Below are 24,716 nucleotides of genomic sequence, written 5' to 3'. Positions count from 1 at the left end.
AGTAATGAAGTGGACCAAGAGTCGGGGAGATTAGTGTTCTTTGCTGCATTTAATACTGTATTTAGAAGCGGACCCCAGAGATCCGGTAAAAGTTTGTAAAGGTCCATTGGGACCGAGTCAGGTCCCGGTGCTTTACCCGACTTGGCCACTTCAATGGCTTTCCTTGTTTCATTCAGTGTGAAGTGGATGTCAATTGGATACTTCACCGGGGGTAAGGAATGAAAGTATTCCTGAACACTAGGGTCTACAGGGTGGTCCTCACCAAATACTCCTGAGAAATGTTGGACCCAGTCCTGTGCTTTAATGGCTACATCGATGCAAGGTTCTTCATTTGTATCTTTTAAGAAAGGATTTTTTACTATCTCCCAAAAGGCTGAACTGTCTTTTAGCTGGCTGCTTTTTAATAATTGTGCCCAAAGGTTGGCTTTCAGGTCCTTTTTCCTTTTCTTAATAGCTAATTTGTAGATTTTTCGTAGCGTTGATACTTCTTGTCTATTTCTTTCTTTTTTAGTTAGGGCCTTCTTTAGTTCAGAATAAGCTTTGGTGCATTCTGTGTCAAACCATCCTGTTCTTGCAGCCTTATTTGGTTTGTGAGGTTTAGTTAATTCATTTCTTATATTTGTCACGATCTCTTCATAGTTAGTCATTACCTCTGTGGGAGATGAAAAGGGATCTAAGCATTTGTCTATTTGGTCTTTGCAGTTAGCAATTATTCTTGTGTTGATCACGTCTTGATCAATTTTACACCATTTAAGGGTATATCCATTAAGTCTATTTAATGTGAGTGCTTCCTGATTGAGCAATCCGGTATTAGCCTTATCTGTTTTCCTTCGATGACTAAGTTCCTGGTAAGTCAATTTTAATGGAAAATGATCACTAAGTACATTCTTAAGTACCTCAAAGTTCTTTATACGTGTGGCTTTGTTAGTGGATATCAGAATATAATCGATTAGAGTTTCGAGGCCTCTTCCATGAAAAGTGGGGGTGAACTCGATAATAGGGGTTTTTAACATGTTGGCAAATCCTAGATCTAGTTCGGTCATTACGGTCAGCATGTTATTTCCCTCGATAGTGTGAGAGAAGTGCGTAAGGCAGTTTTCTTCATCGTCTGATATTCCGCAGATGAAGGTGTTTGTCTCGTTACATATGTGGAGGTTAAAATCTCCACCCCAGATTATTGTATGGGAGACCTTGACATACTTTGTTTTGAAAACATTTATGTGGTGCTGGAGTTCATTTAAGGTTTTAGACCATTCCGTGTTATTCATATTGTTGTAGAAGTTTATGATAGTAAAAACTTCACGGCGGTGGTTGCCTTGAAGGTTGATGATCTGGTAATTTTGGTGTAGTATCGTGGGAGTTATTTCATGACATGGCCATAAGTTCGAGATGTACACTGTTAGTCCACCTTTGCTTCTCCCAGAGCTTGATCTTATGGCTTGGGAGAAGATTGTTTTGTAACCCAGAAGGTGGATTGGGTTATTTAGCCACGTCTCCTGAAGGCAGAGGACTTCGATCGAATCGATTAGTTCAAGGAAACTTTTTTCTGAGTGTTTGGTCGCCAGTCCCGCGACGTTCCAGAAGAGCACCCTCATCTCGGCTTTTTCTAAGGTTGGTTTAACAGACATGTTCTGGGCAGTAATTTCTTCTAGATATATAGTTTGCGGAGCAGATGTCACATTTAAGGCGGTTTCCTGCGACTTGTTGGGTGTTGACAACGTTGGTAAAGGGGTAGTATAGGTCTTTGGATGACAGTATGGATCATGTGTCGTATTTGCCTTAATTTGAACTATTGACGACTTGATAGGTTTTTTAATCTTTGTTATTCGTGTGTGTTGTTCCTTGATGGGTAGATTGTTAGAAGGAAAATTAACTAAGTTATTTGAAGCGAAACTATTTTCCATCGATGGAGACTTATCATAGGACTGTGGTGATGGTCAGTCAACCATCTCTAAACAACTATAGGTATTAAAGGTTGGTAATCCGGCCCATGGTTCCCTCTGCGGCGGTTGCTGTCCCCTCTGGCCAAGGGTGTTCCACTCATTCCGATCTCTTTGGTCAAACCCCCAATCTCCTTGTGATCTGCTCCTAAAGTTATTTCCAAAACCCCATTCACCCTGGTTCCTGTTACTCTGCTCGGGCTGGTTCCAGGACCAATTTGATGGCCAGTTGGAATCCTCGACCTGATGTCTCTGTCGAGGGTAGAAGAATGATAGGCGTTTGGTATTTATTCCGCCACTACCTTCCAATGATTCCCAGGAACATATATAATCCACAGCGTGTGGATTTTCAAGATTGACAATTATACAGTCACCGGGGATTGTTTTAGGTTGGTGACCTATCCAAGAGACCCTTCTGGCCGTGGTGATCCTGGTGATGTTATTAGGGTGATTAGGTCTGTTGGTATTCAACCAATACCGGGCTTTATTAAGCAGGGACCAGGTAGGTTCATCCATATCGTTGCTTAATTCCGGGACCCCCGTTAAAATGACTACGAAGGGGGCTGCTTCCGGGGGGAGATTTACTGGTCTAGTCCATTTTTTCTTTGGTCGTTCTGATTTATTAAAGTGCCTTTGTGCGCGCTCTGGCTGTGAGGTGGAGGTCGCAGGTAGTCTAGGAGAGACGTTTGCTGAAGAGGCTTTGTCTAAGGGAGCGCTTACTGGTGGTTGATTTTGGTTGCCTGGTGCTGGTTATAAGAGTTCGTGAGATGGTTTAGCATTGGTTGAGAGGGTTAAGTTGTTGGGAGTTTTTGCTGATTGGCTTGTATTTGTATTAGAAGGCTTGGCTGTTTGTTTTGTATTATTAACAGGTTTCGCCTTTACGATAGGAGCTTTGGGTGGAACCAATGTTATTGGATCTTGAGAACGTGGATTTGTGGTCTTTTTTGATAGGGCGACTAATATCGCAACCTGTTTTTCTATCAGTTCTAGGCTTTTTTGTATGGGTCGTAGCTGATACTTAACTATGCCCTCTATTTCTTTGATTAAGGAAGATTGTAAATTAACAGTATTCAAGTCACTATTTTGCATAGGCACCAATTTATTTCGGGGAGTTTGAGCGAGATTACTACCATTATGAACTTCCCTTGTGAATAAGATTTCATTGGTGTTACTATCTTGGTTTGAAAGTGCAGTGTTACTGATAATATCCGCACTTTGAAATTTATTTAAGTCACTTGGGTTTGGTAATACGTTAAGTTGAGGAGTCCTTCCTCTGGTTTTTACTTGGTTACCTTTATGAGCGTCAGTGATCTTTGATGTTTTCGGGATAGCACCTTCCCGTATCCCCCTGGTTTCACTTTGAGGGTGGTCGTTTGGGGGTAGCGGAGGACTTGCGAATATATCTGGCGTTTGCTCTAAGCCCTGAGACAACTGTGTATCCGAGAGTTGTAATGATACCGATAGGTCAACTGTATTTGGAATTACGTGAATATCGGCATGTGAATCCAATGTGATGGTGTCATGTGGTTGTGCTGTTGGTGTTTGTGCTTGAGCTAAGAGACCCATCGAGGAGCGTCTTGCTTGTTCAAGTTCAAAAGAAACACGTCTATCAATCAACATAACAGTATGGTCTATTGTTTGGTTCACCTTGGTGAGAAATTGCTCTATAGGACCGGTTGAGGACGTCATATTTTTCAGTGTTTTACTCCTTAGTCCTCTTGTTGACATTGTGTGTGATTTGAGGCTGTAGTTGACAAGTTCTATCAGTAATCAGATCTATAATCAAGTTCCAATCACCTACCATCACATTTTTTGCTTTCCCAATTTGTTTTAAGGGAATGTGATGGTGAAGATAGAAAGCCTGTTTTGCCCGTATTTGGTTTGTAGATCGATCCAACTGTAAGTGTTGTGTCAAGAGTGGATATTTTTGCAAATACCTGTTGAGGCTGTGGGTCAATCCATGTTTTAAGGACTGTATGTTAAAGGGTTTTATTAAAAAAGTATTGCAACCCCACATTTCTTAGTGTCACCGGTTCTGATCTTTTGGGGATGATGGCAGTCTGTCTCATTGTGCAACTGTTCACTACTCTCCCAACCAAGTCCCTATTCAATTTCTCTGATTCTCTGGGCATCAAGTGTACTACCGGTATCGGAGTTATACTTATTTTTTGGTCATCAGGAAAGACAGTGCTTTCTTGCGTTTTATGTAGTGGTTCACCCTACTGACGTTAAAAGAAAGTATGACTGGTGTCCTATGTGCCATATTCCTTCTGGTGCATATATAGTTCGTCCTAAGGGTCAATCATGCCACTCCTGAGCTGTTATGTTGAGGGCGAGTTTGGGAAGGGGAGGGAAGGAATGAATACCCGGTGAAAGAAAAGAAAGCACCTAGGTCAGTGTTGAGAAGAAGGGTGGAATATGGGTGTCAGACAGCAGATTATGTTGTCTATCACTGTAGGGGCTATCGGTGTGTAGATCTGCTTTTAGAGTGGCGACCTAGCCATGTCTCTATCTCTATACCTGGATGAAGTTCCATTGTCCGGTCCTTGTCTAGCGGACTGTTTACCTGTAACTGCTGCCGATCGGTCTTTGTCTTGTTAGGTGTACGGTGCATAGCTTCTCTATCCTGGCCCAGATCTGTCACATTATGCTGTGGCATTTCTTGCTTGAAACTCCCATGCTGTGGTTCTATGTCAGGTGGGGACAGTGTATCTACAAATTGTTCTAGGTCTTCTTGTTTGTTTAATATCATATGTTTGCCATTGATTGCCAAGAACATCCTAGCCGGCTCAAGTACTATGAACTGTATATCAATTTTATGAAGAGAGACCCAGAGCGCGAGATTTGTTTTTATTCCAGGTTTGTCTCTTGTGAGAAATTCGTCAACACATAAATGTGATGCATAGCATATGGGAGTGGCTCATTCTGGTTCCTGCGGCTGCTATTACTTGTTGTGCCTGGTCATTGCGGAGGATGCAAACCAACTTGGTTGCTGGTGGCACTTGCCTTCTGGTCCCGCACTGTGGTGCGTCATAATGGCCTCTGATTTCGTTGGTCAAGATGGTGCTGTAGGCTCAGCCTGTCATCCTGAGCTTGGTGTAGCTCTGCCTCCCTGAGTACTGCTTTTGGGTTATCAAATGCCCTGTGCTTCCAACTAATGGGTGCTTATCCTGTAGACAACTGTGGTCACTTGCTTCTACAGCTGCTTGAGACAGGTCTTTATCCAGTCACAACCCAGAGGGATGTACAAACAGCCTAGGAACAGGTGAGTTTGGGCAAGCTCAGGTGAGTTTGGGGCCTCCAGACATCTATTGGCAGGGCTAAGAGTAGAGCGTGGTAGGATGTGGTCTGCTTGGTAGCGGGCTCGGCTTCCATCAAACTCACTCCCCCGCCCCTGTGGATGGTGTCCATTTTGCTCCCCCTCTTTGCCCCACTCGGCTTGTCGTGTCTCCCTCAATGGTCCTGATATCATGGGACATTTACATATTTTGAATGTTTGTCGGTATTGTTACATATAGTACATCTGCTAAATTAAATGTCTAAATGCTGGTCAGCTGATAGCTACCAATAGGCCATTCTTATTTTATCCTACCCATGGCCTCTGATTTCGTTGGTCAAGATGGTGCTGTAGGCTCAGCCTGTCATCCTGAGCTTGGTGTAGCTCTGCCTTCCTGATTACCGCTTTTGGGTTATCAAATGCCCTGTGCTTCCAACTAATAGGTGCTTATCCTGTAGGCAGCTGTGGTCACTTGCTTCTACAGCTGCTTGAGACAGGTCTTTATCCGGTCACAACCCAGAGGGACGCACAAACAGCCTAGTTACAGGCGAGTTTGGGGCCTCCAGACATCCATTGGCAGGGCTGAGAGTAGAGCGTGGTAGGATGTGATCTGCTTGGTAGCGGGCTCAGCTTCCATCAAACTCACTCCCTGCCCCCGTGGATGGTGTCCATTTTCCTCCCCCTCTTTGCCCCACTCGGCTTGTCGTATTTCCCTTAATAGTTCTCTGACCGCCCCAAAAGAAACTAACCAACCAACAAGCCTGTATAGTCCGCTCCCGACCTGTCCTGTGATCCCTGCCTCCTGCTCTTGCTTCAGCTGCCTGTCTGCCGGTTGTTCTGCACCTGCCTTTTCTACAATTCATGTCACCTCGGCTCGACCCCAGCCCAAGCTGCATGAGAACCAACTTGTCTCAGCCCAGGCTCAGTGAGAACCTGGGTCTGAAGTCACTGGACAACTGCCAGTGTGGTGATGCCGCATTGAGGTGTACTGCCATGTTGGGAGGGGGGGGGGCTTTGTGGTTCTGTACAGAAAGAGAGACAGCAGCGTAAACAAGTACAGGAGCGGGAGGCAAAGTAAGTAGCTACCAAGTGTGGTAGAATGGCCGCTAGGGTTTAGCCCAGTACCACAAAAGCTGCTCAGCTAGGCTAGGGTGCAGCTTGTGAGCTGGTGATTGTTATCCCCTAACACCCTTTTGGTTTCATTCCCTTTTGCAACATCTGCGAACTACAATACCAGTAATAGTAGTGCTGCTGCCCCCACACCAACCTTTTCCCACCTGTTTCAGCACTGCTTCAGCTGGCTCTATGATATGCCTTACCATCACTCTGGGAGGCCGCCAGCTTCCTGTAAAAGCCTTGTTTGCTCTAGCGGCTGCTCCACAGCTATTTCGCATTTCATCTGCATCTTATTTTATCTGCAGTGGTCGCATTGGCCACAGACATATCGGGGAGAACCCGTTAAACAAGTAATTCTGGATAGTACTTTTTTATTATCATTAAGCCCTATGGTTGTTAGCCCTAAGTAATTAAAAAGTATCTACAAACCTAAACTGAATTCAATCATCAATTATAAGGCATGGTGGAGCCTAGACTGCAAAAAATACAAAAACACAGATTTAGAGGATCCACTGACCCACACAGATCTCTCAACACCTGGTATGATTTCCACAGTGTATAGTATGGTCCACAAATGGCATCTGAATCTCTTTTAAGTCCCTTCCCTAAAGAGGGGAAGAGCTCGTGGTCAATCAAGAAAAAATGCTGTCTATTCCTTGTACCTCAAGTAAGGTGCTCTCTGTTGGCATTGAACAGCATATCCCAGCTCCAGATGTCTATATTCAGCAACAGTAAATCTCATCTTTTATTTTGGATGAGTCAAATAATTGAATGAACAATTCAATAAGTAATGGAGGCACCTCATCTGTAGCACTAGCGGTAGAACAACTTGACCAACCCCTTTTGAGGACTTCAAAAATTCTAATGCATCAGCTCTGTCTAAAGCAAACAAAATATATGTTTTTATCGCACCACATTCTATACATTTGCTAAAACAAGAAAATAATATCTGCACTCCCAATGACCAGCTTAAAATGGGGGGGCTTAGAACAAGAGAAGAGGTCTCCAAACACAGCCAATATTGAAACACGTTCACATTTTGATTTTGAAGAACGTTCAGTCCAAGCCTTCATCGTCTGACGAAACAATTACCATGGCACATTGCAGGTATACTCTAACTCTCCCAGAAAGGAATCCGTCCACGAAATCTGCAGAGGGGTCAAATTCAGATCTGCCGAAGGGCAAAAACAAGAGAAGGAGGAAACAAACTAATGGAAAAGAAAATGCAGCGAAAGCCCTTTGTCCAATATTTTCTGACCCAAATACAGCTCCTAGATCCCTATCCCTACAGCATTCTGCAGGAGAAAAGTCCTAGCATAGACAAACCCCGGCCAACCACTAAGTTGGTTGACATGAGTCTTAACTCGCCAAACCAGTCCTCTTCCCTATAACAAATGTGTATGCCCCTTACGACCCCAATGAAGGTTAACTGTTCAGTCATAGCTAAATCAGGCCCATCCAATCAGAAGAACTCTGGTATAAACCTGATAATTCTGACCACGTGAGGTCATTGACAAGCAGCCTCCTTCCCCATACCTCAACAATTAACAACAAAAATCCAGTAGAAAGCCCTAACATTGGGCCCAGAGGGACAAAAACGGTTAAAAATCTAAACCCCCAGAGTGTCCAGACATCGGACACTCGGATAGCCAAAACTGTTGGCCATATGGACTTGCCCCCTATAAGCAACAACCCCGTTTTCTATCCTGAATTCAAGATGCCCTAGGAATATCTTGAATAGAGAAAACATTCTAAAACTATTGAGAGCACATAAATACCTAGCTTACTTAAAAATTTCAGACAGCAAGGCCATAGAGTTCATTCAGACCCCCAGTGGACATACTTGGCAGATAAACCACTATTGTGGCATGGGATTTTTGTCCCAAAAGAGATGTTAAAAATATTTTCAAAATCAAAAACAATGAATTAGAACATCAACATTTGTGCTTCTGTATTTAACAAAAATGTATAGAAATGTTTATTTTTCTCTGAGCCTTGTAATCTCATATGGTCAGGTGAAGATATTACCTCTTAAACTAAAGAAGCTTGTCATTTCTAAAAGAAGGATGGGAATAATAAGCTCTCCATCCAAACGAATTTTTATAGAGCTTGGCTATTTTTGAAATCCTAATTGAGATGTGTCTATATCGTACAGGTATCAACATTTCAGGACTGGATGTGTCGACCATAATTCAGAGATTAAAGACTCCTGTGGAAACAGACAGAGAGAGGGCTCTGGTGCACTTCAGAGACAGAGGGGAGAGCACAGACAGAGGAAGAGCCCTTGTTCATCCAGCACAGGTCAGAAGAACTGATGTAAAGGTTTGGTATTTCAGATGTAGCGTAAGAAACAAACCTTGGTTTTAAGAACAGATCATGGTGTATTTTTGTTTTTAAATTTAAAGCTGAAAAGGCTGATGTCTGCTCACAAAAGCAGGGCCAATATAAGGTAGCATATTTTTTGTGAATGGCGCAGTGTTAACTGTTCCTTGGCACCTTAGCTTGTTGTGTGCAGGCTGATGTCTGAAATGTGAACATATGTGAAAGAGGGGGTAGTGGGGCTTAGAGTATGCTTGAAAATGTATGACGCATTAGCCGTCTTGCTCTTTTTTAAAAAAAAATATGTTTTATTGAAACAATTGACATACAGTTGCATTACTGTGTGCATAGTACAATGGGGAAACAGAAAGTTGACATACAAAACAGTATCTCTCTGAGCTCCACAAATATAATCACTAGGTTGTAAATCCACCAATCCGGTACAATGTTCAATTATGTTCAGTGCAGGAGTAATATCTTCCTTGCCACAGTAATGTCCTTAATTAAGAAAAATTCCACAAATCCAGTATTCCAATCTCCTTTAATGGTATTTCTTCACTCCAATTCACAATTTGTCCTTAATTGTCTTTCAGCCAACACGTGTTTCGTCTGATGCTAATCCCTGCATCAACAGACTTCATCAGGGCTGAAACCCAAACATATTTACATTATTAATTGTACCAACTAATAGGAATATTATATTACCCATAACCAAATCCACCAAGAAAAGTGTATAGAACCAAACAAGTCAAATAAGGAGGCTACCAAAAATTACCCATAGAATTAAGAAAAGAAAGGAAAAAATACTAGGTGCTCAAAAGGGAAATACTGAATCAAAGCAGTCCCAAACGCACCATTCCAATATTAAAAATAGCAGAATATTACCTCAGTCACAATTAAGTCTTGCCAAAAACAATATTTCACAGTATTTTTGTGATACGTAGAAATCAGTTAGAAGAATCTGAAACAAAGGTATACTATCCTAGTAAGTTCATTAAATATATGTGAGAGAGCTACTATTTATACACACTTGATGCCTCTTTGTCATATTAATTTTTGAAGATCTCACCTATCGTAGTATAGGTGATTCATCTCTGAAGGGAACGTCAAACCTGATACAGCAATTAAAGATATCAGGATACACGAGTACGTGTACCTAGAAAAAACGAAATGCTTTTTAAGTAATCATTGCCATTGCGGGAAAATAGACATTCTCTCGAAGTAGCAGGCTTTATCAACTTGAGATTGAAACAATGGTATGACAATGGTATTTTGGAATATGATGAGTATATGTATCTAAGGGTAGAATTCCCTAAGGCCCCCTGTATGTATTGCTTACCCAAAATACATAAAAATCGTGAGAAACCTCCGGGGAGGCCGATTATCTCTGGTATTGGTGGCCCAACAGAGAGACTCTCTCAATTTATTGATGTATTTATAAGACCGTACGTGGAGAAACTGCCCTCTCATATAGAAGATACTAAACATGTTTTAAACTTGATGAATGATGTAACTTGGGAATCAGACATGATTATTGCTACATTGGACGTGGTTTCTTTGTACTCAAATATAGAACATGTATTGGGGATGAAAGCAATGGAAAGTTTTTTGAACAAAAGATCTGCTGAGTACTTTGAGCATACACAAATGATAATGGAAATGACTAAGATTGTTTTAGAAAATAACATCTTTCTATTTGACAATAAATGGTATAGACAGAAGCTTGGGACTGCTATGGGCTCCAGATTTGCTCCGTCTTTTGCTAATCTCTTTATGGGATGGTTCGAGGCGGAGTGGATCTGGGGCACTAAAGGCGCACAATGGATAGACCATATATACTACTGGGGACGATACATTGATGACTGTCTCTTAATCTGGAGGGGCACCCCTATTGAATTACAAAGCTTCTTTGACTATTTGAACACAAATGAGGTTAACATGTCATTTAGTACCTGTTATAGCAAATGTAAACTCACTTTTTTGGATATTGAACTATTTGTGAATGGGGACACACTTTGTAGTCGGATGTACCGCAAAGAAACTAGTTGTAATGCACTACTACATGCTGGTAGTTGTCACCCCAAAAGCCAAATTAATGCAATCCCATACGGGGAGATGTTAAGAGCCCGTAGGAATTGCTCTCAGGATTTAGATTTTGAACACAACTTACTAGACATGGCAAAAAGATTTGCAAACAGAGGTTATGACAAGAAAATAGTGACAAAAGCGATGTGTAAAGCCAAATCAATGAAACGTATTGATACCTTGAAACATAAATCTACAAATAATCAAGAATGTAAACCTCCAAAGATTAGACTGATTACTAATTTTGGTAATGGTAGTCACAAATTATACTCTATTGTTGACAAATATTGGCACCTTTTGAAACATGACAAGGATATTTCTGCCTTTTTAACTGAGAAACCATCTTTAACATTTAGAAAGGGTATGACATTGGCTAATATAGTTAGTCCAAGCTATCCACGAGTGATATCTAGAGATAATTGGCTAACAGACAAACGGACAGGATTTTACTATTGTGGAAAATGTAGCTCATGCAGATGGGCACATACAAAGATACAGGTCTTTGAATACAATGATACAGGCAAACATATTATTAAGTCAGTTATTACCTGTGATACTACTTTTGTAGTGTATGTTATTGTTTGCTCATGTAAAAAGATTTATGTGGGAAGTACTGTGAGAAGACTTAAGGATAGGATGATTGAACATTTTCGTGCATTGAAAAACGGGGATACAAGATATCCTATTGCTTCCCACATGGTACAGAATTATCAAGAAAAAGGCAGACATCAATTTATGTATCACAGAATTGAACATGTTACAATGGATTCACGTGGTGGAAACAGAGTACTCAAACTACGACGTAGTGAGGCAAGATGGATCATGAAACTCAGAGCGGTTGAGGATGGTCTCAACTTAGACTCTGAGTTACAGTATTTTTTAGGGGATTGAATAGAACATCATGTACCCTTAGCTGAGAAAGATATATAAACAGTATGTAAATTTATGTTTGACTCTTGTTCTGATCACTGAGTGCAAATCGACCTATTTACTAATTATGTAGTGGGGTAATAATACATAATATATTGAAGTTACTATTATATTACTAGTGGTACAGTTATACACAGAACAATTTATATGTATTTTTATTAATTGTTTAATAAGATATTTCAATGTTTAGGACTGCCAATGTTTAATGAAATAATTTACATTGATCAATCAATCAATCAATCAGTGACACTTATAGAGCGCGCTACATACCCGTAGGGTCTCAAGGCGCTGGGGGGTGGGAGGGGGTGCCGCTACTGCTCGAACAGCCAGGTCTTCAGCTTCTTCCTGAAGGAGAGGTGGTCTTGGGTCAGGCGCAGGTCGGTCGGGAGGGAGTTCCAGGTCTTGGCGGCCAGGTAGGAGAAGGACCTTCCTCCTGTAGTCGCTCTTCGGATGCGGGGGACGGCGGCGAGGGCGTGGTTGGCTGATCGGAGGTGGCGTTTGGGAGCGTAGAAGTTGATCCGGCTGTTGAGGTAGCTCGGGCCTTGGTCGTGTAGGGCTTTGTGTGCGTGGGTGAGGAGGCGGAAGGTGATTCTTTTGTTGACGGGGAGCCAGTGAAGGTCTCTCAGATGTCCGGTGATGTGGCTGGTTCGTGGGATGTCGAGGATGAGTCTGGCTGAGGCGTTCTGGATCCGCTGGAGTCTCTTCTGGAGCTTGGCGGTGGTACCGGCGTAGAGGGCGTTGCCGTAGTCTAGTCGGCTGGTGACGAGGGCCTGGGTGACGGTCTTCCTGGTCTCGGTGGGGATCCACCGGAAGATCTTCCGTAGCATGAGTAACTATGTTTTATAATAGTGCACGTTTACTTTCTCCACTTCTGTTTTACTCTCCTCCTTTACCTTGATTGTAATAATATTCTTTGCATGTTCCTTTTAAAATACGAAAATGGTGAAAATAGGGTGTAGGAACCGTGATAAAGGTATACTAATCTGACCACGATTTGAAATAGATCATGTGGGTCGGATGTTTAGCGCCAGGTAGTTACTTTTGGAACCACTGGTTCGAGTGAGCTATTGTTAGAAATCTTTTTGAATCTGAAATTAGTTCTAAATTTATTAACTATAAAACTTGATTTCTTCTAATATAATTTTGTAAAAAGGATGGTCTAATAGATCCTAGAATGTCCAAACAAAAATAAAATACATCGGTATCATGACTCGATGCGTGGTCTCGGAAAATAAAGATAGGACTAAATTTATGCTATTCTTACATTTAGTTAACAATCCGAAAGCTAAGGACAATTGATACCAACTAAGTTTTGATTACTTTGGATTCAAACAAACACTAGAATCTGTTACGGAGTAAAATAATAACAAAATAGATGTATTGAACACTTGATTATAAATTATTTAAATAACGAAAAAATTCATTCACCTAACTATAATTTAATTAGGATGTAGTTAGTATATTACATTGTAGAGTTATTCAATATTTTATGCTACTTGACTCGCTAAACATGGCGCTGATAGTCGGCAGGTCACGCCTAAACATTTAAATATGGCGCCTAAAGAGAACGCGAACGCGAAAGCCGGGAAGTTGACGAGGAGACACTGCGATAACTAAACAGGTAAACGCCGGTACGGACTCGAATGCGGGCATTGTTTTAAATAAAATTACCTATACTGGTATTCTTACACGCCCGAGTATAACTCACGAAGGCGTTTCCTTACAATGTTAAAGCCCGCTACTTCGAGAGAATGTCTATTTTCCCGCAATGGCAATGATTACTTAAAAAGCATTTCGTTTTTTCTAGGTACACGTACTCGTGTATCCTGATATCTTTAATTGCTGTATCAGGTTTGACGTTCCCTTCAGAGATGAATCACCTATACGACGATAGGTGAGATCTTCAAAAATTAATATGACAAAGAGGCATCAAGTTTGTATAAATAGTAGCTCTCTCACATATATTTAATGAACTTACTAGGATAGTATACCTTTGTTTCAGGTTCTTCTAACTGATTTCTACGTATCACAAAAATACTGTGAAATATTGTTTTTGGCAAGACTTAATTGTGACTGAGGTAATACTCTGCTATTTTTAATATTGGAATGGTGCGTTTGGGACTGCTTTGATTCAGTATTTCCCTTTTGAGCACCTAGTATGCGATATACCTCTCTTTCACTGGAATACTTCATTCATTTTTTCCTTTCTTTTCTTAATTCTATGGGTAATTTTTGGTAGCCTCCTTATTTGACTTGTTTGGTTCTATACACTTTTCTTGGTGGATTTGGTTATGGGTAATATAATATTCCTATTAGTTGGTACAATTAATAATGTAAATATGTTTGGGTTTCAGCCCTGATGAAGTCTGTTGATGCAGGGATTAGCATCTGACAAAACACGTGTTGGCTGAAAGACAATTAAGGACAAATTGTGAATTGGAGTGAAGAAATACCATTAAAGGAGATTGGAATACTGGATTTGTGGAATTTTTCTTAATTAAGGACATTACTGTGGCAAGGAAGATATTACTCCTGCACTGAACATAATTGAACATTGTACCGGATTGGTGGATTTACAACCTAGTGATTATATTTGTGGAGCTCAGAGAGATACTGTTTTGTATGTCAATTACCCTGGAGCCCCGGGGTGTCTCTGGTGACTGTTGGTAACCAGTACCTTTCTCTCTTAGAGTTCACGTTTCAGATTTATTTGAATTTGTGATGTATTCCTGTACTTAGAGCTGTGCGCCTGATCTTTGACTTGGTTGCCAAATTAGCTTTGGGAAACAGAAAGTTAGTCAGCTCGTACAATGTCCTTGATGACGCTGACGACAGCCAAAGTCCCAGTAAGTACAATCATCATTGAGCATGTGCAGTTGGCTGCAATGGGAATAGTCCCGGCGTCTTCACTAAGTGACACACTTACATTACACATCATTTTATTTTGCATCAACTATCCCACCAGAGTATCCGGCCCACCCTGTCAAGCTGGATGTGCCTCTGGTCGATGCTCCCTGTAATGCCCACAACCCTCCACTTGGTGCTGTAGTGCGTCGTTTCCCAAGGGTAGACCTCTCCGACCAGACCTGTCACTAAGAGCAGTGTGTTGAAGCTGTTGATTTTGAGTGCGCCTTTGTCATTGTCGCGGTGTGGTAGAGGGTTGCGGCGTGGGTCGCCGTGTGGCTTATGTTCATGTGCTTGTTTGTCAGTTATGAAAGTGCAGCGTAGTCAACTGGGGGGCGACAGTCTGCAGAAACAACCTCCGAAGGAGAGGGGGTGCTGCAGTGTGGTTCCTGTTGTCTAAGTCCCGCGGCCAAGTAGCGTGTCAATGCGGGGTGGAAATGCTATGCACATGCGGGTCGACGTTTACGGGCGAGTTGTGGGGGCTTCTAGCTTTGGGGTGGTGTTGCTGCGTGTGTGCCGGTCGTGTGGTCGGTCTTCCCCAGCAGGGGGGGGGAGGAGTGTGGGGGGGAAGGGGTGGGGCGGGTCGGTGAGCAGGGGGGGGGGGTCGGTGAGCGGGGGGGGGGGGACTATGTGAATGGTGGTTTATGCCCATATATGTGTGGCTCCGACTTCTTGTTATTGCCGTGTGTCACTCTCCCCGATTGTGTGTCTTCGCACTATTGGGCGGGGGGGGGGGTTCCACCCAGCCTACGTTATCCCTTGTTCTCGACAGGCCCTGCCGTATGCCTGTAGGATGTCGTCCCAGATCTGGGCTATTGGGATGGCTCTCCGTCCCGCGGTCTGCTCCCTGCGGAGGACTGTGCCCTCTGCTGTCGCCCAATAGGTGAGAGAGGAACACCAGTGCTTCGTCAGTGGTGGGTTTGCGTCCTTCCAATGTCGCGTTATGAGTCGTTTGGCGGTTATCAGTCCCTGATCCCAGAACCTGGTACGAGCCTTGTTGTGTTTCATCCTTTTAAACAGGCCCAGCACGCAGGTGTCCCAATCGTGTCGTAGTTCTGTTTCTGTCCCTATTGTCAAAAGTGTAGTTACATCCTGCCAGTACGCCGGTAGTCTGGGGCATGCCCACAGCATGTGCAGGAGGTCTGCATTCAGTAGCAAGCATCGTGGGCAGCTGGAAGTATCCAGCACGAAGTAACGATTGATCTTATCTGGGGACAGATATGCCCTGTGTATGATGTAGAATTGTATGATTTTGAATCTCGAGTTGCGGGGTATGTGGCTTGGGCCTTCCAGGATTCTTTCCCACTCCTTATCTGTCCAGTCCCTCCCTCTGTCAGTCGTCCATCTGTCTCTCAAGGGCTGGAGCGTGCATGTTGTGTGGGACTGTAACGCCTGTGTCAGCCAGTGTATCACGTGAGACCCGTTCCCCATGATGTGGAGGTATTGTATCAACAGGTGCGTCTGAGGTTCCTCCGTCATATCACCCCAGTGTTTCGTAAGTACCCGGACCATGGAGGCGTGGAGCAAGAACTGCCCTGCTGGTAGACCGGAGTCCTCCACTAGTCTCTCAAACGGAACTAGGGTGCCTTCATTGTACAGATCCACCATCGATTCTATCCCCGCGTGTTCCCAGCTGTCTAATTGTGTCGCAGTGACCACTCCCCCAGGTCTGGGCATGCCTTGTTGTGGGAGTGCTGGGGCGTAGGGGGCAATCTCCCTCATAAGTCTTATTGCTCGTTTGTAGCATTTAAGTGCCACCGTAAGGTGTAGTTGCACTCCGCGAGCTGCTTTATTTAAGGGGTGGAACATTGTGAGAGCCCCCGCGTGGGTCAGGGCCGGTGTCATCGAGGCCGTGTCATTTAGGTTTCTTCCCGCAAGCCAGGCCACCACCCATTGAAGCTGCGCCGCGAGGTAATAAAGTTCTTGGTTGGGGACCGCGAGTCCCCCCAATGACGTCGGGGCGTATAGCTTCTTCAGGGCCACTCTGGGTCTCCCTGTGTTCCATATGAGTGTTCGTACCATGGTCTCCAGTTCTTTAAAAATCCGGGTGGGGATGTATACCGGTATGTTCGAGTAATAATAAAGGAGTCTCGGCAATACTATCATTTTCGTTAGGGTGATTCTGGCCGGGACATTCAGCGGGAGCGTGCTCCAGAAAGGTATCTGGGCTCGCAGGGAGGATATAGCCCTGACCAGGTTGCCATCCAGTATGTCTGCCGGAGACCGGTATATGTGGATACCGAGGTATTTAAAGGTACCCGCGTACCAGGTCAGTGTCGTTCCCCCTAAGTGCACCTTGCATTCCTGCATGTCAGGGTGAAAGGGGTAGACCCCAGATTTCACCCAATTGACTCTCAGTCCCGAGTGGGCTGTGAATTCTCGTAGGGTGTCCGCGAGCCCTTGCGGTATCTGTGTGAGGTCCCTAATGTAGAGGAGCAGGTCATCAGCGTACAGCGAGACCACATGCGTGCCGTCTATCAACGGGATGCCTCATTCTGCACCCTGTCTCCTTAGCAACTCCGCCAGTGGTTCCATTGCTAATGAAAAGAGCAGAGGCGACAGGGGGCAACCCTGTCTTGTGCCGCGTCTGACTCGTATTGTGTCCGACAGGAGGCCCCCGGTCCGGACCCGAACGCTAGGCGTTTGGTAGAGGAGGCCGACCATGTCCAAATATGCCTCTCCCAGGTCAAATTTCCGCATTACCGCCCTGAGATACGGCCACTCTACTGAATCGAATGCCTTTTCCAGATCTAGTACAAGGCAACCCGACTGTGGCCAAGGCTCCCTCGCGTATTCTTGCACCCTAAACAGCAGACGGATATTGTGCGATGTGCTGCCTGTGGGTACAAAGCCGTTCTGGTCCGTGTGGACCAGGGTGGGCGTGTACTGGGCTAGTCTTCGTGCTAGTGTGGATGCTAATATTTTATAGTCGGTGTTTAGGAGGGCGAGTGGCCTGTATGAGCCCAGCAGCGTCCCGTCTTTTCCAGGCTTTAAGAGGGAGACCAGGGTGGCTTCATTTAGAGAGGGTGGCAGTGAGGAGTCATCGAACGCTGTCTCATACACTTTAATGAGTTCGGGGATCAGGAGGTCCGGATACGCCTTATAGAAGTCCGCTGGGAGTCCGTCAGGGCCTGGGGACTTCCCATTGGAAATTGCTGCTATGACCACCCGGAGTTCCTCAGAGGTAATGGGCGCTGCTAGTTCTTCGCGTTGGGCGTCGCGAAGTGCCGGTAGTGGTATCTGGCTGAGGTATCCCTCCGTGTCCGGGGCGGGTGTGGGCAGGTAAGAGCGGTATAGTGTGTCATAATGGGCAGTGAATGCGCCGTGTATCTCCAGTTGAGTGTGTAGGGGCGTCCCATCGGCGCCCAGTACTTTCGTGACTGGTTTCGTCTTTTCCTCCCTGTTAATGAGCCATGATAACAATTTGCCTGGTTTGTCCCCCCTATCGTGAGTGCGTGCCGCGTGGGCTGCTTAATTCAAACACCTCAGTCTCTCCAACAACCTTTCGCGACTCGCCTGTGCAGATTGTAACTCAGTGCCGTTGTAGGAAGGTACCTCCTGACTATGGTTGCCCCCAACTTTTTGCCCTGTGTTTTAGCTGGTTTTTGACATAGTCGACCTGGGATCCTGCCAATCAGGACCCCAGGCCTACTGCTCTCTCTTTAAAATGGATTCCATGTACCCTAGGTACATTTCCAATTGGGACTGGGCCACCTTATCAGACCCTGTAACTCAGGGCATAGGTGTACCCAGGGCTGCCAGGGGCTGCAGCATGTATTATGCCACCCCTGGCTGGCCTTCTAAATTTGACACAACTGGCTGCATGACAGCTGGGGCAAAGTCGTGTAATCACCCTTTGCTGTAGGTGTAGTATACCTATACCTAACCCTAAAATGGACACACAGATTCCTATCAGTCACTCCTATGGCAGGCCTTGACAATCCTGAAGGCAGAGTGCTTGGAATCGTGTGAGATGGTGCTCTGGCATGAGCTGAGCCTGTCTGCAGCTTGCGGAATCAAGTCCTAATAGCTGTTCCATGATATCGCATACCATATACTCTTAAGTGCATTATAATCCTCGCGGTTAAATGCTACCTTTGGTATTGCTTTATCAAAACATGTCGAGTAAGGTGTCATACGAATTGGAATACTAACCCCTCGCCAATTCTGGCAACGGGGTTAGCATTCCACCCTTCTAGAGGGACACGACATGTATGTAACTGTGAACCCCGGTTAAAGTTAAACGAAGCCTCAGCTCCACAAAATGGATGCTGCCACCACAGACACGAGTCTGACCCCCTACAGCTGGGAGTCCTTCCAGCGAGGGGAGCCTGGACAAAGGGTTTCCTGTCAGGGGCGGTGCTAGCACCGTCCCAGACATGGTTTTGTGTATCCTGGGTAGGCAGGGCTTTACAGGAAGGTGACTGCTGAGTGGCACCCCGGTGCTCACTACGCATAGGCCAGTCTGAACCAGTTCCAGGGGCACACCAGCCCCTGGCCTGGGGAAGTCCGGCATGGGAGAGGGGTGTAACCACCCCCCTCCTAGTCCCACCCATAGGCAGGACCTAGTCACCGGGTCAGCCCCCTTTTTTAGTATAAAGATGGGAGCGGGCCCCCTGTTCAAATTAGATCATCTTTGGAATCAAGACACGACTTTCTTCGAAAGGACATCAAGATTTCTTCTTCAAGATTCTCCCTTGTGGCTAAGGAGTAGTCACCCTGCATCAAGCGGGCACCATCCTAAGAACACTGCGGTCTGCTGCAAGTCCTTCTTCACGAATCCGACGACCCAGCTCGACGAGACCCGGCTTCCCTGGCACCTCTGACCTCTACTCACCTCTACAGCAAAGCTGAGAACCGTGAGTGCGACGAGACCTCGAGGGACCGACGATCGCCAAGACTGCACGACTTCTTTGCAACAAGCCCACCGTGTGCTCCACTGGTGAGTGCTTTGGGGTCCGAGAAGCCCCAACCCTGAGCAGCTCCAGCACCGAAGATCAGCCCTCCAGCATCTCCACGATCTGCGTGGGGCCCTTCTGCTTTTGCGTGCTCACCGCGCTGTGTGGCTACTAGCCGGCTGGCTTGTGGCCTTCTTCACGACGCCCGACGACATCACTGCTGCTGGTCTGGTTGCTCCAGACTGGCCCTTGCTTCCTTCTTCAAGAGAGGCACCCCGGACCCTCCTGGTCCACTCCAGACGCCATTTTGAGTCCACCGCGTGGGCTTGAATTTGCCAAGGCTTTGTTGCCCAATCCTGGGTCCAGCGACGCCGACAGCTTCATCCATCGTGGGACAGCTCGCTCCTCCATCCTGGTCGCTGACAACGCCTCCTAGTCCGTGAGATCTGTGAGCACAGCGTCACCCACCCACCTAGTCGAGGTGACTACCATCCGGTGCCCTCCTGGTGCCACCTGACTACTGGCTAGTAGTCTCGAACTTGGTCCCCTCTGCTTTCAGGTGTCATCTTCCTTCGATCCAGGCTTGGATCCATCGAACTTTCTTCACTGGTCGCCTGCCAGCAACTTCTTTCTCCCAGGCTCCTGGTCCGTCTACGAGGATTCCCGACGTCTTTTGAGACATATGCAGCTGCAGCCCCTGGGCTAGGTAACTTCGGCATTTCGGTGCCCCAGCATAGCCTCACTATCCAAGGGTCAGGATCCACTTTCGTTTTCCTCCTACCAGGTCGGGTTCGCCCGAGAACACTAACTTTGTCATTACTAGCTACCATAGACTTTGTCCCGCATCACGCGTGAGAGTGCACACTCTGCACCCGAGTCCCCTAGGCCTCCTAGAAGTAATCTGAAGATTCTATAGTCAAGTCCTAGCGATTCCTAAGCCTATTAGTACTGTACTTACCTGCTAGTAATTTCGCATTCCACTGTCAGAGTATATGGTTTTCCGTGCCCCTCGGGCATTTGTAGATACTGTGCTAACTTAAGTATTTTCGTAAGAGTTTTGTTTTGTGCTTAGTACCCTGTCCTCATAAAGAGTACAGGGCTGTTGTGATTCTTAATAAATATCTTGTTTATTTTCATAACACTTGTGTGGTGTCCTTTCACTTGGTATTCAAGGGGTATATGTGTGGTAAACAGCTGGCTTAACACGCCCTCTCGAGTCTTTAGCCTTAGACTGCTCGTATCCATGCTACTAGGATAGCTGGTCTATAAGGTTGACTTACAACCAATCATCAATAAGGGTTGCTGGACTGATACATAGTGTTCACTAGAATAGTGAGCACTGCATATCAGGCCACCTTCTCCCATTGGTGAGCAGCGGTTGGGATTTGAGCTTGCTGTTGTTTTACCACACGTATCCTAAGAATATCTTGTTGAAAGATCACATAAGTACTGTTAGGTACATATAACTAAGCTTAGAATACTCTGAGTTCTACTGAACCATCTGTTGCAGCTCCTCAAGGCTTAGCACACCTTGGCTGCAACTCTTAGCAAGGGATCAGTAGGCAAACACATAGTGTAGGTAGGTGCATCACTTACACCACACTAGAAACAGTATGTCAGACAAAGGAGGAAACTCTGAGTCTCCCCTTGTGTCAGTGGACCCTCCACAGGTCCTCACTTCCAGATATACTGTTCTTAGCTTCAGGGAGTTGAGACAGGTGTGTACCTCCAGGAAGATAAGACAGGGGTCTAACCCCACAACTTCCTTTCTGATTGGTCTCTTAGAGGCTTATGATGCCAGTAGGGCTGGTAACCCAGGCCCTTCTAATCCAGATGGGAGTATGCCCTCCTTACAGGGACCCTTTGATAGCCATGACCATCCCCTCCAGGAAGCAGATGATGCTGAGGATGAGGATGAGGATCAGTTGTCAGGGGATGAGGCAGATAAGGGACAGGTAGAAGTCAGCAGACTAACCAGGTCCAACTTAAGCAGACATGAGAATGGTACTAGGGGACCCCTGGGGCCACTCTCAGGTCAGCTTAACATTGGGAATGGACGAGTTAGGTCTCTATCCAGAGGCTCTAGCAGATCCCTTCAAACCAATGGCTCTCAGGACTCTGCTCTGAGGAGGATGACCTCCCCTCAGAGGAGAGTGTATGCAGCTAAAGAAAGGGCAGCCAATCTGAGGATTGAAAGGGAAGAACTTGCCCTGACCAAAGAGAGACTTGCCTTTGCTAGAGAGCAAGAATTATGTGGGCTACAGCCCACTGGTGGCAGCAATAAACCTAGCAATAGGGAAAGGAGTTTTGATACAAAGCACCTGAATAAGATAGTGCCCCCCTTTAAACAAGGGGATGACATCCACAAATGGATAACTGCTTTGGAGAGGGCCTGCACTGTGCAGGGTGTTCCCCAAAGTCAGTGGGCAGCTATCTTGTGGCTCTCCTTTGATGGTAAAGGTAGAGATAAGCTCCTCACTACAAGAGTGGAGGATGCTAACAATTACCAAATCTTGAAAAAATACACTGGTTGATGGGTTTGGTTTAACCACTGAGCAGTACAGGTTGCTGTTCAGAGACACCCAGAAAACTCAGTCTCAAGATTGGACTGACTTTGTTGATTGTGCCACTAAGGCTTTTGAAGGCTGGCTACTGGGTAGTAAGGTTACTGATTTTAAAGGATTGTACAATCTAATTATGAGGGAGCAAATCTTAAATAATTGTCAGAACCAGTTATTACACCAGCACCTGGTAGACTCTGATCTGACCTCTCCACAGGAATTGGGTAAGAGGGCAGACAAATGGGTCAGAACCAGGGTCAGGCCTAAAAACCAGGGTGGTGACCAAAAGAAGGAATCAACCAAGCCTCAAGAGAAGGGTGGGGATAAATCCACAGAGAAGACTTCCCAAGGGCCCCAAAACTCCAACAAGGGTGGTGGGTCCCAGAACACTCCTTCAGAACAGAAGAAACCTTATTGCCATACCTGTAAACAGGTGGGCCATTACAAAAGTGATGCCAGTTGCCCTAAAAATGGCAATAAGGGAAATATACCCCCAGGTAATACTCCTAAACCTCCTGTTACCACTAGTGGTAATCCCCCAGGTGGTGGAAGTGCCCCCAAGAATGTGGTGGGCATTACTTTGGGCAATCAGGAGGACTATGGCCTAGCCAGGTCCCCTGACCACACTCTTGTCTGTGAGACTGGCATGGGGTTTGCCAACTTCACTACTGGACCCCACATTTTGGGGAAGTATAGACAAGAGGTCATAGTGAATGGTCAGAAAGTTGAGGCATTCAGAGACACAGGGGCCAGCATCACCATGGTGATTGACCATCTGGTCCCCTCTGCTCAACTGATCCCTGGTTTTACTTATTAGGTGACAGACATTCATGGAGTGAAGAGAAGGCATCCCATGGCAGTAGTCAAGCTCAGCTGGGGTAATGTCACAGGGCCCATGAGAGTGGCAGTGACAGATAACCTACCTGTAGATTGCTTACTGGGGAATGACCTGGAACTCTCAGCCTGGGCTGAGGTGGAGCAAGAAACTCACTCCAGAATGATAGGCCTATCCAGACAGGTTAGTGGGGCAGTAATAGCTACAGCCCCAGTCCAAGCACCATTCCTCCCTGAAAAGGTTGGAAGGGCAGTGGTAGCCACTGCCCAGGCTCAGACAGACTTTCCAGAACAGGATAGGAGGGCTGTGACAGTCACAGCCCAAACACAAACTGAGTGCCCTCCTGAAAAGGTTGGCAAGGTTGAAATGGTCTCAGCCTCTACTCAAACAGATAGTGAGGTTGTGAAGCCTGAAACAATGGATCACTCCACTCAAACAGAGAGCATTGAGGAGGAAGAAGAGTCTTCCCCCTCCCAGACACTAGGTGAGAGCCAGCCTCCTCAGGGAACTGACTCTACCCCTGTTGAAGGAACTGCCCCAGAGGTAGTCAGGCCTAGCCTGGCAGAGCCCCTGATGGCAGTGGACCCTTCCCAGGTGGGACCCAGTCTGGAGCAGGTAACCTGCACCTCTCTACCCTGCCTCAGTCAGCCCAGGGCTGGAGAGGTCAGGGAGGCCAGTGGTGGACCCCAAAGGGCCCCCTGTCCAAAAGAACCCCTTAATCAGCAGATTAGGATCACTGAAGCTGGTAAACCTAGCCAAGTGAAAATAAAACAGACTCCTGAGGGATCCCCCTTAAAAGTAGTTAGGGACCTCCCACAGCTGGACACTGTTGGGCACAGCCAAACATGGGGCCTAAAAACCCCAGACCTGACCTGTCCCTCCAGTAAGCCAAACAGAGGGACTCAGCCTCCAGCTTTAGGTAGCCAGAGGCTGACCCTGAGAGCTCAGTGCATCTCAGCTAAAGAAAGAAAGGCACACATGATGAATGGTGATTGGAGGAAGTTGAGCCCAAAGGTAGAGGAGCCTCACTTCAGTACTCCATCCCAGCATCAGCCTTCTTCTTTCCCAAGACACACCAAAGGCAGAGATTCCCTATGGTGGAGACCCTCAGATACCCTTAGGGTGAGGGGTTGCCTAGTGGACCATGACACAGGGGGAAACCAAGCCAGAGCTGGTCCTTCCTTATATGGCCACTTAGGTAATAGAGGCTTACCTGGACAAGGATAGCCTTATCTCCTTTCGTTGGGGGGGGGGCGGGGGGGGGTTGTGTAGGAAGGTACCTCCTGACTATGGTTGCCCCCAACTTTTTGCCCTGTGTTTTAGCTGGTTTTTGACATAGTCGACCTGGGATCCTGCCAATCAGGACCCCAGGCCTACTGCTCTCTCTTTAAAATGGATTCCATGTACCCTAGGTACATTTCCAATTGGGACTGGGCCACCTTATCAGACCCTGTAACTCAGGGCATAGGTGTACCCAGGGCTGCCAGGGGCTGCAGCATGTATTATGCCACCCCTGGCTGGCCTTCTAAATTTGACACAACTGGCTGCATGACAGCTGGGGCAAGTCGTGTAATCACCCTTTGCTGTAGGTGTAGTATACCTATACCTAACCCTAAAATGGACACACAGATTCCTATCAGTCACTCCTATGGCAGGCCTTGACAATCCTGAAGGCAGAGTGCTTGGAATCGTGTGAGATGGTGCTCTGGCATGAGCTGAGCCTGTCTGCAGCTTGCGGAATCAAGTCCTAATAGCTGTTCCATGATATCGCATACCATATACTCTTAAGTGCATTATAATCCTTGCGGTTAAATGCTATCTTTGGTATTGCTTTATCAAAACATGTCGAGT

General features: G+C 45.8%; 1 protein-coding gene and 1 pseudogene across 1 annotated transcript in view; one reads left to right on the top strand and one right to left on the bottom strand.

Annotated features, from left to right (window-relative positions):
• LOC147700321 (uncharacterized) overlaps nucleotides 1-24,716 on the bottom strand; it is a 133,330-nt pseudogene that overhangs the window by 15,352 nt on the left and 93,262 nt on the right.
• LOC147700323 (uncharacterized) overlaps nucleotides 5,183-24,716 on the top strand; it is a 76,557-nt gene continuing 57,023 nt past the window's right edge. Inside the window, exons 1-2 of the mRNA XM_086933602.1 lie at nucleotides 5,183-5,205; nucleotides 8,489-8,634. Of these exons, the coding sequence (XP_086789728.1) occupies nucleotides 5,183-5,205; nucleotides 8,489-8,634 (169 nt within the window). The remainder of the gene's footprint in view (nucleotides 5,206-8,488; nucleotides 8,635-24,716) is intronic.

Source organism: Lissotriton vulgaris, chromosome 8, assembly GCF_964263255.1.
Source record: "Lissotriton vulgaris chromosome 8, aLisVul1.2, whole genome shotgun sequence".
In the NCBI taxonomy this organism is placed as follows: domain Eukaryota; kingdom Metazoa; phylum Chordata; class Amphibia; order Caudata; family Salamandridae; genus Lissotriton; species Lissotriton vulgaris.
This window is presented reverse-complemented; position numbering and strand designations above follow the sequence as displayed.